The sequence below is a fragment of the Chiroxiphia lanceolata genome, chromosome 3 (genome assembly GCF_009829145.1).
Source record: "Chiroxiphia lanceolata isolate bChiLan1 chromosome 3, bChiLan1.pri, whole genome shotgun sequence".
NCBI classification, from domain to species: Eukaryota; Metazoa; Chordata; class Aves; order Passeriformes; family Pipridae; genus Chiroxiphia; species Chiroxiphia lanceolata.
Genome location: NC_045639.1, coordinates 86,252,716 through 86,267,243, shown reverse-complemented (window position 1 = coordinate 86,267,243; position 14,528 = coordinate 86,252,716). Strand labels below are relative to the sequence as shown.

The 14,528-nt window shown below is 39.2% G+C and overlaps 1 protein-coding gene across 1 annotated transcript in view; it reads left to right on the top strand.

Moving 5' to 3' along the window:
* Positions 1–14,306, top strand: part of RIMS1 (regulating synaptic membrane exocytosis 1) — a 319,714-nt gene extending 305,408 nt beyond the window's left edge. The window contains 9 exon segments of the mRNA XM_032682385.1: positions 2,912–3,053; position 3,161; positions 7,863–7,922; positions 7,924–7,975; positions 10,321–10,344; positions 10,347–10,418; positions 11,473–11,612; positions 11,993–12,155; positions 12,158–14,306. Coding sequence (XP_032538276.1) covers positions 2,912–3,053; position 3,161; positions 7,863–7,922; positions 7,924–7,975; positions 10,321–10,344; positions 10,347–10,418; positions 11,473–11,612; positions 11,993–12,155; positions 12,158–12,210 — 707 coding nt within the window. The 3' untranslated portion in view covers positions 12,211–14,306.
* Positions 14,307–14,528: the final 222 nt, after the last annotated feature.

Below are 14,528 nucleotides of genomic sequence, written 5' to 3'. Positions count from 1 at the left end.
TTAGTAGCGCTTTTAAGAGGAGACAAAAGGATGCTTTTTAGTCTTCAACCTGAGAAAAAATGTTGATGAGAAAAGAAAAAGAAGTGGAACCAGTACTGTAAGACAGAGAGCAGTGACGTGAAAAGTATTTGGAAAAAGACAATCTGTTATTTGCAGCACAGTGAGACAAGATTTTGAACTTGCTTATGGCCATGCACAAGGATTCCTACTGCATGGTCTGTGCATTTAAAATCTATGGAGCAAAATGTGTTCAAGCAGCAATATTGATGTTATCCACAACAATGTAGTCTTAAAAAAAAAAAAAATTCCATTTGCTATTTTCAATCTCTACTGTGGCTCGAAGCTAAAATATTCATTTTTGTGATCTAGCCAATGGATATTTTTCATAGTGATTATTTTTATGACAATGTTCATTATGTTTGTCCCAACAGCCTCACTCTAATCCCTAAGTTTAAGCACCCACCATGTTTTCTAGGGGGTCCAGAATAACATCCTCTTTACCATTTGTGCCATGCTGGTCTTGTAGCTAACTCTAGAATCTCATAATTTCCCTTTCCTGAGCCCTGAATACTCACAAGCAACCTTATCCAGCTGAATACATTTTGGGTTCTACCATATTAAATCCTTCTGGTTATGCTGCCTGATCTGGCTGGCTACAGAAAAGAAGATGGGGGTAAACCACATAATCTCATACACTTTCTAGGAGCAAAATGGAAACAGAGACACTTTCAGACAGGTCTTGGCAAGACAGAGAGAGAGGAAAAAAACCAGTATTGGTGGGGTAAATGCATGTTTACAGAAAGTGTGAATCCTATTTTGGGAGTACAATGCTGTGTATGGGTTATACTTTCTAGGCTGCCTTTTGATTAATTTTTGATGCTCAGCCTACCTTTCAGTATTGGTATGCTGAACACACTCTCTGTTTTTAAAGAGAAAGTTCAGGACAAAACTTAGCATTTGGTTTTCTACATATGGAGTCACTGAAGCTCCAGCAAATACCTTCCACACCAGCACTGTGTAAGAGTGGAATCTGGTCTGCCTGGTGTACCTTGCCTACCCTACTCTCCATCCTATTTAGCAGCACTGAATAACCAAGGACTGGGAATTTGGATGAGTTGTGGTGGTCCACAGGAAAAACCTCAGAGCTGCTGGCCTCAGAAGGGAGGTAAAAGGATCTGTGGAAGTAGCTGATCTCTTCCACTCAGAGGCATTTGTTTCTCCTGTTTCTGGGTGGCCATAGATAAACAACCCTCATCCAGAAAGCTTAAGAGTGAAACCACAGCCTCTTTCACTGTGGTCATGTCCCCCTCTGAGCCCAATATACAAACTCGTTCCTTTTCACTGTGGCCATATTTTCTATTTCTCTGCTAGCTCCAAAGAGGTTACTCTGGTAGCTGTATGGTGTGATTTCTCCTTGCCCTCCACGAGCTCTGCAGACCAAAAGAGCAAGGGCCAGCTCTTCTTTACGGCATGTTTAAACACCCTGAGCAATGGGCAGACCACGTGGGCGCTACCAAAGACTTGAATTTTATGTAATGAAAGGTCACGATCTGTCAGTTTCAAACATCAACAATGTCCCAGTTAAAGAGGGAAGTGAAAAACCTTTAAGAGCAATTCAGTCTCCACAGCAGATGGAGATGGAAGAAACATTCGCTTTTTCAGTATTCCCCTTGAGCAGATGATGAAAAGGAAGTACCGACTTCGCAAAGAGCAAGTGAAGGAGCACCAAATGAAGAGGCAAATGCAGAAGAATGTTTTGCATGTTCTTACATGAACTTTGTCAAATTCACTACTTTCTGAGAGAAAGTAATGGTACCCATGAATTTGAGTACCCATTTTGAACTAAATGAAAAAGAACAGGATACTGAGTTTGAGACAACACACGTTATTACATCACATGGAGACTTTGGTGAAGTAATTAGTTAAGATTGTTTCAGAACAACAATCATCATCTAGAAGTATAATTTCTGCCATGAAACAGCCATGTTGTAGATCAGCCATAATCTGAAAAGGATCTGTAAGGACTGGAAGCTCTCTTGCTCAAGGGAAATATGAAACCTTCCAGGTGGAAATCAAATTACATTTTAAACAATGTGTGATAGAAGCTTTCCAAATGGAAATTCCCCAAGATTTACATTACTTTCTAATGTTCAGTTGCAAGCCTAGATTGTGACTGCCCACAAGGGTTGTGGAGTCTCCCTTACTGGAGATATTCAAGAACTGTCTGGATGCTAGCCTGTGCCATGTGCTCTAGGAAGACCCTGCTTGAACAGGGATGTTGGACCAGATGACCCAGATGTGGTACCATCCAGCTTTAACTATTCTTTGATCTCCCAAACATATTCTCCAAGAGTTATTTCTGCTGAGGAAGTACTGAGCTCATAAATTCTATAAAGTTCACTGTTTACTTTGAAGATGTTTTGTGGTGAAAAGTAAGATTTTGCCAAGTCAAAATGTGTTATTATATTTTTGATACTAACTATCTTAATACTTAACATTTTTCTGTGGAATGCATGAAGGACTTTTTCCATCTTTTTTTTCTGTGAGAGTTTGTAACTTCTTTTGCCATCACCCAACCAACTAACAAGGTGTCTAGAAGCACATTACTGAGTATGTGGTTAGCAAACACTATCAGAACTGTCTACATTCCAACTGTGCAAATGTTATTAAAAAGATATCAAGTTTCTAACAGTTTGCCCTAATGAAGATCTTCAGGTTCAGCTCTTTAAAGAGAAGCTATTCCAGTTTGCAACTAGGGAAGAGAGATTGCTTTTGCAATCAGAATAGTCTTTTTTATGATATTAAATAGTAATGATTAAGTCATTGATCACTGTTAGAGAGGGGAAACTGCAAGGAAACACTTTGCTCTAAGTTGTCATTCTAACTGTCGCTTCTTTTTCTCTGCTTTCAGAGGGTGGCAGCAAGAAGCTAAAGAGCACAATACAGAGAAGCACAGAAACAGGAATGGCAGCAGAGATGAGAAGTCGTATGGTTCGACAGCCAAGTCGGGAGTCCACTGACGGCAGCATAAATAGTTATAGCTCTGAGGGCAAGTAAGTGGCATTAAAATATGAGTAATATAGAAGTTTCTAATGAGGGAGAAGTTTCTTTCCCAAGTTACTTGGGATGTCCCAAGCTCTAGCTGAAGGGGATGGCTCAGTGTACAGATTTTTCCTCTTGAAACATTTGAAAAATTGTAATATTTTAGGCACATAACATAAATTTCTCGGAAATTGAAATCAGGAGAGGATTCCTTAAGAATTCTTATTTTCTGGCATCCAGCGAGGCATTTTGTTCATCAAAAGACAACTAAATTCAGACTGCATTATTCAAAGCAAAACATAGGGATACTTTTCTTTAAGTTATATTTGGATTACCTCAGAGTTAAAACTTCAGACATCATATGTGAATCCCTGTGATATGAAACTGTTCAGTAATACTATATACAAAGAAAGTTTTAGTTTGGAGTTGGTCCAAGGTCTCTTATTGAGAATTGTAAATGCAAAGTCCAGCTGCCCCATCAGCTAAGTCAGGCAGACAGCTGTGGGGAATGGGGCAGCTGTTTTCATTCACTGCAAAACAACTCAATATGTAGGAAAGGAGAACAAAGGCAGTTCTTACATGAAAGAGTGCATGAATACTCCAGCCTCCTCACAGTTCTCAGTGGGACTCTACCGTGTGTACCAATGCACAGTGGTCACTAGGGAATTCTTAGAAGATGACCTCCCCACAGACAGGGAAAATGGGGTAAGCAAATGCACTCTATAGACTTGGAACAAAATGAGAGATTTGGACTTCTTTGGCTTCGTCTTTTTATATGCTTACTGTGTTACCACCCTTCTGCCCGGAGAAGCTGTGGATTGGCTCATCATTGGAAGTATTCACCGCCAGGTTGGATGGGGCTGTGAGTCACCTCATCTAGTGAAAGATGTCCTTGAGCATTGCAGGGGCATCAAAACTAGATGATTTTTAAGGTCCCTTCCAACCCTAACCATCCTGTGATTCTGTAACAATGCTAAGAATTTTAAGAGCCATGTAAGAAAAACAGGCTACATCATGAATAATTCAAAACCAAATCAGATAAGGCTCAAGTGAAGAATAAGGGACCGGTTTTCATCATTATGATTCCTTAATGGGGCATTACTTTTACCCTTTCAACACTCCATCCTGCCGTCCTCCTTCCTCTCTATGCTGGAGTGTCAATCTGTAAGGCATCAGTCTCTCCCCTCGGTAACAAAGGGCCCAATAAACTGGACCCTGCTAAGGAAGAGCTGTGGGAGCCTGTTTTCCTGATTAGCAGTGGAGGGGAGGGGTGGGAGCCAGCGTTAGGGGTGAGGAAATTTTTAGGGGAACAGCTAAATCTTCTGTCCCACCTCCATGTGTGTAAACAGATTTGTCAAGGCTAGGACAGCCAAGGTCCGGATCTGGAGGTCACAGCAGGCATCTAGAGGACAAAAAGGTAGAGCCTTAAACTGTTGATTTCAGAATCAGCTTCTGAGTAAGGCAGTGAGGAGAGCAAGCCTGGTAAGTAAACAGAGTGCTTGCTTTTTACTGGGACATATTGCAGGCTGGGTGTGCGTAGTGGGACATAGTCTGAAAATTGTCCTTTAGAACTAGGCACATCTTCAAGCTGTCATAAGTTGGTAGTCACACTATCTGCATTTCATGTCTTGTTTCTGTCTCCTCAGCACCTGTGCCTGCTCCCCATCTCTTGCTGCACTAGCATCAGCTCTGCCTCTGATAATCTCCTTACCTCTCAGATCTCTCATGCAATAGCTATCTTCACATCTGACCGTGTTTGTCCTGCTTCTTTGATCCATGCTTTTTGGCACCCTAACTTTTCACTATGTTTTGGGTTGATAGTTACCAGTTCTTCTGGTTGATTCCTGATTCTCAGTATACCTCAGCTTTATTTCATGACTCCAAACCCACTTTGTACTTGACCTTAGCTTTAAGGATTGTTATCCTGAGCTCCACATCCCTATTCCAATCTCTAGCAAGACTAAAGAAACAGTGAGTTCAGTGAAGTGAAAACACCACTGATATCTAACGGTGACTCTGAAGGGAAGCCTGGAAGAATGGGTCAAAGGAGGGAGACAAAACTCAGGTGAAAAAGTTAAATATATCTTGCTGAAATGAGAGAAGAGAAACATTCTGTAAACAGCACACAATGCCATAGGCAAAAGGGATGCCAGAGGGCTCTGTTTAATGGGGGTGCTACACTTTGTGGCTTAGAAAACCTCTCTGAAGTCTTCTGTTTTTCTGTGATTCTGTGATTTAGCTATGGATCAAATCCTCCAGTTGCTTTCAAATTTGTATGAGTTCCATAGAATAATGTTAGTTTACAGCAGCTCTGGGTTTAGACCACAGTGAAAGAAGAAAGTTAAATGGTAAGAAAGATGACCAATAAAGAAGTCTTCTACTGTTTAATTACTTCCCCCACGTGCATCACTGGCTTATTTGTAGATCATTACTTCGACACAATCTCAGTGGAGGGGAAACCACACAGCTCTGTTACATAATCAGGGTGCAGCACTGTCCCGCTGATCCTAAAATCAACCTTCCTCTCTCCCTCCTCTGGGCTTGCTGCTTTTAACATTTAGAAGGGTCAGCTTTAACTCAGATGTTATGTCTGGTATGAACATTGAATCAGCTTTGACAGCACCTTGTATTCAGAATAGTGGGGCTGTTTGCAACATTTTTTTTCTCTTGTTTTTGTCTGAAGTTCACTCTTGACATTACTGTAGCGAGATAACAATGACAATTAGGAAGTGCTTAAATAAGTTTGCACGGATTTGTTGTCCTTCCTTGTGTGTGTGACTCTGACTTTACTTCTTAGGATCATATAATTTATTGACAGTAACATTCCTCATGCTGCATTTCTTAAGATCATCAGATACATAGCTCAGCTATCCCTACAGTAGGTACCCGGGTACTTGCTTGGCCCTTAACTGGAGTTTAATGAACTAGAATTAATATAAATTAAGATGACTGTGTACTTCTCAACCTTCATTATTATATGTATACCTGGACATTGGGTCTCAAGTGAATATTTTCAATGTTAGTCGACATGTGGCAAAATGTGACACATCTTGGGAAAAAAGCCAAAGAAACAAGCAAGAAACTTTTCATAGCAGAAGCAAGAGTGAAAGAATAATTGGCACTGGGGTGAGAAGCAGATTGTGTCTTGTCAAAAGGACTGGGCTTGAAGCTGTATCTCAAGGTTAGGTGAATGCTCTAAGTGATGGGCTGATGGTTGAACTGGAGACCTTGAGATTCTTTTCCTCCTCCATCTAAAGAAAACTTATTTTTAAAAAAGACAGATTGTAAAACTGAACGTTTGGAAAAACAGGGTGTTTTCTAATGAGAAGCACTGTGCCGAGGGAATGGTATGAGGATGTGTAGGGGAGGTTTAGGTGTGGACATTAGGAAAAGGTCTTCACTCAGAGGGTGGTTGGTCACTGGAACAGGCTCCCCAGGGAAGTGGTCACAGCACCAAGCCTGACAGAGTTCAAGAAGCATTTGGACAATAATCTTGGCTGTATGGTGTGACTCTTGGGCATGATCCTGTGCAGGGCCAGGAGTTGGACTTTGATGATTCTTGTGGGTCCCTTCCAACTCATATATTCTATGATTCTATGATATTTTCTGGCCAATTTTTGTCACAGACCACTCTATATGTTTATGCAGGCATAGTAAGAGCAGTAGTTTTCAAGAGAGAGAAATGGGCTTTTTCTATGCAGCTTCTGGGTTTGTAAAGAGTTTTCAGTGTGAATTGAATGGCTGGAGCACATAAGCCTGATGTGAAGAAATCAAAGCTTTTCACACTACCTGTTTTATTAGGAAGTTTTTTTAATTATTTATTGCAGTCTGTTAGGGAATTCCTTTGAAGGAGAAGCAGATAGAGAGTGGTGGATGGCCTGCTGGGTAAGATGTATCTAGACTTAGTTCAAGTCTGTTCTTTATTCCTCATAACCGTGATGAGGAAGTCAAAGCTGAGTCTTCCCACCACGGGTCATTCTTTCTCTCCTTCTCTTTTCTTTTTGTTTGTTTCTCTTGTTATTGTCTGAAGACTCTGTCTCTAAAAAAAATTGAAGTGGAGGACTGGAATATAAGAAAGTAGCTTGGAAAGCATATATCATAGCGTCCTAGAATAGTTTGAGTTGGAAGGGACCTGTAAAGATCTAGTCCAACCCCTCTGCCCTCAGCAGGCACATCTTCAACTGCCCCAGGTTGCTTAAAGCCCCATCTAACCTGGCCTTGAATGTTTCCATATAATCTGTGCCTATGTACGTGTTCAGTTTGTAACTTGAAAGAGGGGTACGGTACCAACTGTAGATCCAGCTTGTCTACCAGAATATTTGGCTAGGCAGTGGTATGAGGTGTAACTAATCACCACTAGTACTACCTGCCAGTTTACTGCTCATTAAACAGCTGCAGCAATCAGATTAATTTAGTGTATACATCTGGTTTTCCTGTTGGCTCTAACTGATGCCGGTGGGATTTGGATCTAAGTCAGTCAAACATTCTAAAATGAAGGACAGGCTATTAAATTTCTTGAAGCTTTTATGTTTTTCCTCATACAAGGTCACTCACAGTTTATTCAGCTGTCAGATTCTTCACTGCTCCTGAAGAACTGCTTAGCAAGACCTGTTTTATGGACTATTTTGGGTCCGTTTCCAGAATTTCACTACACTGCTTTGGAGTCCATGGGAACACAGCTCATCCTGAGTGGTGCAGAATTGTGGTTGTCCATCCCTGAGCTGCTTGCCTTTTATCAGTGAGTACTTTTTAGGTAAATACTGTAGGACAATAGAAATGAATCCTGATCTTATGCTTAACCAGCTTTTATTTTGTTTCAGCTTAATATTCCTGGAGTACGACTGGGCGCTGACAGTCAGTTTAGTGATTTCCTCGATGGTACTTGGACCTGCGCAGTTAGTAGGCCGACAAACACTGGCAACTCCTGCCATGGGTAAGAATAATATGTTCTACTCTTGTTAAAGGACTAATAAGACAATTAACTAAGGCACACACTGCCAGACTACTGCACCCCACAAAGACTTTTACAAAGTGTCTTCCTTCACTGTGAACATGAAGGTCCTATATCAGTCACTGGTGTTTCAGCATTGCTGGCATCAAAAATGGGGTGAGAAACAGTATTTGCTCCATTTAAGGTGTTGGCTGTCTTATTTACCATTTGAATATAGGGTTTTACTTCCCACTCAAAATTATTTTGGTTTCTCCAAAAGTGGCTCTCTGCAAAATCTCAGCTGTCCAGAATTTATATTCGCTTGACACAGGTTATATTGCATGTGACAGAGGGTTTCTGACCAAACTACATTTTTCCAAGTTCATCTAATCCCAGAATGTGAAACTTCTACCCACATTTGCACTGCCTATTTATCGGTTGCTGATAAAGCCAGTGTTTGCCATGAGAGACACAAAGTCCTTTTCTACAACTGCTGTCTGGGGCTACCTGTGTTCTTCTCTATGTTACAACCCTGTCTGTAATTCCCTATAGTAGCATTAGCTGTATCTTCTTCATATGAACAGAGTGGGAGTTGTACAAGGAGTGCAACAGTACAGGGCTGTGCAGGTCTGTGTAAGTATCTTCGGAAAGGCTTGGGGTTTTTTGTTTGTTGTTTTTTTACTTATATATGAGCAGTTCTTAGACATGCTTTAGGATGCTGAGTGAGGAGTCCTTGATCCACTAGTGTAATGACACTTCTCCTGCTGGAAATTATAAATGGCCAATGCTTCAGTACAACTGTCTTAGGAAAATCAGTTATAGGAAGGGCTACTGAGACGCATCTGAAAAAGTGGAGAGAAACAAATAAAAATTGTGGAAGAGAGTTTTTTCTTCCCAACTCATTAGAAGAAGGAAAACTATCCTGAGAATGCTCTGAGTACCCTCTAAGGCAAGACTTGCTATATAAATCCAAATGACTACTACTAAAGCATTAATAATCACCAAATTTATTAAATTAATATTTTTATTGTTATTTTGAAAGAAAATATATTTGTGAGATTGTTTGCCCAATAAATATCTAAGTGGCTTTATTGGTGTGAATGTAAGGGTCTAGATTTCTTCCGTCTCTTTATTTTAATCTTGTTTTTTGACTAAAGATTTTTCTGCAGATAACTTGAGTAATACATTTATTTTAAATTCTTAGAACTACTTTATTTACTAAAGGCTCAAGTTTTGCCTGTCCCAAAAACACTTCATCATGCTTTTTAACAACCTTCAGAATACCTTCTCTGTGGTATCCTTTCACAAGTGACAATTTGAAAATGTTTGTATTATTGCTCCCCCTTCTGGTTCCCTGAAGCATGTTTTGTTTCGGATGTGTGATACAGAGATGTGCTCTTAAAAAGGGCTTGTTGGAATTTTCCTCACCTATTTTTAGTGTAACACAGAGCTATGTTTATTCAAGCAAAGTTTGATTGATAAAAAAATTTTCCCTGCTGCTCTGTCATGCTTCACATACCAAGCTATAAATACTACTTTAATATGCTGTTAGAGAAACATGAAAATCTCATGCCCAGTTAATTTCAAAATGCTGTTTCTCTAAATCCAGACCCCAATTTCTATAGTTTGAGACTATCTGTTTGTGAGTTTGTTTTTTTAGACAATCACAGTTTACATGTCAATATATACATACTCATGTTTCGTAGATGTAGTTCGTTTATTTGCCCAAGTGTCACATAGCTACCCGTGTCATACTGTTCATTTTTATTCTAAGTGGCCTGTTAGACTTCTACCCAGTTGATTCCATGATACATGAAACCACAGAGATATAATGCCTTGAGCATCAGCTCATAGTTGACTTCCCTTGTATTTTGTTGATCTAGCTCAGAACATGCTTGGTCTCAGACTAAGCAGTTTACATTTTTTTTTGCAGGAAATGTCACTTGTCAAAACTCAGGCAGGAAAATGAGTTTGACTATTTAGGAACAAAAGCAGTTTATTTTTTTAACATACTGCAATATTTTATTCGCACCAAAAATGGATGTGTGGAATATTGATAAAAACAGGAACATTATCACCCTTACGCTTGTTGCAGACTTTTGAAGGAAAAACGCCTATTTTGGTCCGGTAAAAACTGTACACCAAGAGAGGGCACCCTGCTCCCTAATTATGTATCATTTAGTCCTTGGTTAAGGATGGAGAAATTAAAGGAATCAGGGGGAGAGACAACAAGCACAATAAGGCAGAAGAATAATATCAAGCTAGTCTTTCTGTTTCTCACTCTTATACCCTATTTCCTGAGCTGTACTGCTTCTCTAAAATGTGTACTTCCTTCTTCTCCCTCTCAGGTGACATCCAGATTGGAATGGTAGATAAAAAGGCCAGTTAGAAGTAGTCATTAGAGCCCGTGGCCTCACACAAAAACCTGGCTCCAAATCTACCCCAGGTATGGAAAAGATAGACAATATATGAACAGAAAACAATATATGAACTGGGGATTGGAGATTTTTGAGCTCCTTGTTGGCTGTCACTATATTTGCATTTGTTTGGTTTGCTTTTCAACAAGGAGTGTGTGCATGGATATATCCTTGCTACCAGTGTACCACCTCACATCTGCCAGTTGCATGTCACCTTTCAAGGAATGATTTTCAGCAACTCAACATCTGTTCTGGAAGGAACATTTGCAGAAATATTTCTGTGTATCTTAGGCAAGTCATATATCTAAGAGGGACTTTGTCAATACAGATGACATCCTTGTGTTTGTTCTGCATGAAAAGAGATGAAGAATGGATGAAAGTGCTTTGAACAAACAAATTAACAAACCCACATGCCAGGGTCTTCTGTATACAACTGTGCTTCAGAAGACAGCAGCTCGTGCCAGTGTTAATGTCAATAATTTGTATAATGAATGAGATTTAATATTGTATCATTTTATAAGGACATTTGTTGAAGTTCAAGTTATTTATAGAAATCTCTATTAGAGGAGATTTAGAATCAATACCACAAAGACTGCTTACTGTAACAACTGTAACAGTTGTTTTAGATAACATTTAGCCAAAGTGGTACTTTGCAACTTCTTTAGGTGCTGAAGATGAACTAGCAATTAATGTCTGTGTTATTGGAGTGGTGAAGTTTAAAATATTTCTTTTGTTTTGACCTATTTCTGACCCCTAAGCATAATAGAGACTCCATAATAGCTGTCAGTGATGGTCAATTCCTGGAAAAATAAAGCATTTTTACAATTACAGACATGAAGTGTAATTGTTGTTAGTAACATCTTACATCATTATATTCCAAGTTTATAAAATTTAATTGATTTCTTATGGGCCATGTAATTTATTTTATGAATATAATTGTATTCAGATTATACAATTATGAAGATACAGTGAAGATAACGTTTGTCATTTTCTTTCCACTCAGTTTCCTTTTAAGGCATTTGTCTTGCATCTCAGATGTGCACTGTAAGTCCAAATATAACATTCATAATGTTCTGTTTGCAGCTCCATATGTCAAAGTGTATTTACTGGAAAATGGAGCATGTATAGCTAAGAAGAAGACAAGAATTGCAAGGAAGACCCTTGATCCTTTGTACCAACAGACACTGGTTTTTGAAGAAAGTCCGCAGGGTAAAGTCCTTCAGGTCAGTTGCTTCTTAGTCCCATTTTAGGCTGTCATTTGGAGAAGCACTTGCATGTTTACTTAAATTTAACCAGTATGCGTAAACCCATTCCAACTCATAAGCATTTATTTTTATAAATATCAGCAAACACATCCTTGTGGCTTGTGGTTTCAGGCTTGCAAAATGTCTGACGGTATGAGACATTTCTCTTTTGTTGCCTCTCACTCCTGTCCTGCCATAAGATTTTCCCACAAAAGGGAAACAATCATTCACACTTGAGAGTAACATTTTCCTTATCCTACACATAACAGGAGTGCACATATATAGCACGGGATAAGTACATAATCCCATATAAACGCGATTTGGGGACAATGCTGAACCTTAATTTTATGTTCTTCCAGGTAATAGTCTGGGGAGACTATGGCCGAATGGACCACAAATGCTTCATGGGAGTTGCCCAGATCCTTCTGGAGGAACTAGATCTGTCCAGTGTGGTAATAGGCTGGTATAAGTTATTTCCACCTTCATCGCTAGTGGATCCAACATTGACTCCCCTGACACGCAGGCTTCCCAGTCATCTCTGGAAAGTTCAACTGGGCCTCCCTGCATTAGATCGTAGTAGCAGGTGCTGTCTAATAAAAACATCACCCAGGATAACAATTGGAACCAGATATTCATATAATCAAAAAACACTGTTGAGAGAGACAATCACTTCTGTTTTCACTTGTAGTAGTTTCCAAACGTATGTCTGTTTGTTAAGATAGCTTAAATTGACAGAACAAAGGTATATCACATACAGCTAATCTCTTAGCGGCTATCACAGATGCTTATAATGATCAAAAAAAAAAAAAAGAAAAAAGAAAAAGAAAAAGGGGGGGACTTTTAGATTTGATCTAAGTCAAAGGTGACCCAAACTGGAAGCTCTCACTCTGTTAACAATGTTGCATTTTTCACATTTTGACAGAGCCCTCAAGCAGTGTTACCTTCCTGGTGTTTCAACAGTTTTTCTGTACTTCACTTCCACCAGTTTTTTGCCACATGATTCTGCTAGTTTCATAGAAGTCCTCACACTGCTAACAGAGACCCTTCCTTTCTTTTTCTAAACCAAACAAAAAGGGCTGAAGCATATCTCTGTAAGCATCGTTAAAATGTTCAACAGCCACAGTTACAATTCCAGCGAGTTCAAATCGTTTCTCAGTTCTGGTACTTACAAGTCTCTCACATGGGAACCCAGAACAAATGACCAATCTTAGTTATCTTCCTAAAAAAATAATCATCACAGTGCCACTTTTTCTTTGTAAAAAGCAGATATGTTTGCATTATATATATAACTTTTATGTTTATGATGTTTTGCATGGAAGAATTTTGAAGAATTCTGCAACTACTGCTGGGGACTGGTATAAAGCAGCTTTAGTCTTAATTTTGACATTGAATATGTTACTGGTAATGCAATTTTCCTCCTAGAAATGGAGAGGAAATACTTACGTTTCTGTGTATAAATGTATATTGACTTCCCAAAATGTTGACCAGGAATGAATTGAGCATATGACACTTTCAGCTGTACCCGGGCTTCTCTGATGTGTCGCTTCAGACGCACCTGTCTGCCCTGGATAGAGCATGGTATGAGTTGTTCAATGTTTCGCTGGAAATTCCAGTTGAAATATTCTGCACTTACTAATGTTTTTATCAAATTTTAGTTTACATTTCTTTGAGATTGATGCAAGCACAAGGCTTGATTTTTTAACGCAAGATATCTTACTTTTTGGAGAAAAAAAGAAAAGTCAAATTTCAATTTGCTTTTTATTCATTTGAGTTCTTCTTGGCCTTGAAATCCCTTGTGATATTCTGTATATGTGCGAAGAACTGCAGATTCCTGCAGGTGCATTGATATGTTTCCCCTCCTTTTACAGGCCATTCAATTTTGTGATCACAAAAATAGAGCAGCATGACTTGGAACTGTTCAAAGCTGCATGCACGTTTTTGTAAAAAGAGATGACAAAGGTTATTTAATAATGTATGTTAGTTCCACATAGGCCAGCTTGTATGTTGCATGTACTTGTACAGTTTGCTCGTAATTATTATACTAAAGTAACCAAGAAATCTAAGCCATCCATTTTTCTTATAGACATTTTGCAGGTTTTAGCCAGGCTAGATATGTGGGTCTGGTGCTAAATGTCTATAGATGGACTTTATTTTTTACCCTATGGAAAACGTGATGTAGTACGGACCAAATTCCTTCTAATAACTATTTTGGTGTAGATTCCTACTGTGGGGCTGTAACACATGTAGAAACTGTGTACACACTAGGTTTTAATTCATAGACATACTGCCTGCACCAAGTGAACTATTTATTATTACTCAACACATGGGAATTATTCTGCCCATCTTTCCATAGGGCATAAATTGGTTACTGCTCGACCTGCTGAGCAGAAACTCAAGCGTTGGTGCACTACTAGATCCTGCTCTGTCTTAGTGGCCAAACACCAACTAGTTATAATTCAGTAGTATCTTTCTATTTTGACCACTTGTCTTAACACTCCCCTGTGCTTTTAAATGAACTTCCAACTCATGTTATGTAAACATGTTTAATAAAATTTCCTTTTCATGTCCAGTGTAGTAGTTGTGCTCTCTGTATGTTCTAGGGTTCATCTGTGATTCTGCTTGCTGCAGGACTGTGTGAAATGTGTAAGGAAGAGTAAAATGATAAGTAATTTCTATGGTTCTTTTGATTGCTGTAATAGTATATGTTGAAATCTGGGGCCAAAAACTGAGGCCTGGTGAAAGTCATGTTTGGTTGGGTTCCTTTTCCCTGAGAAAGGAGCCAAATTGTGCTCTCATTACTTGAAGCAGGCAAATTGAAGTAAACAAAAATTTATCTGAATTACCATCTGGTGAAATCAAATCAGTTTGTTGTAGAGGAGCGATGCTGTGACTGCT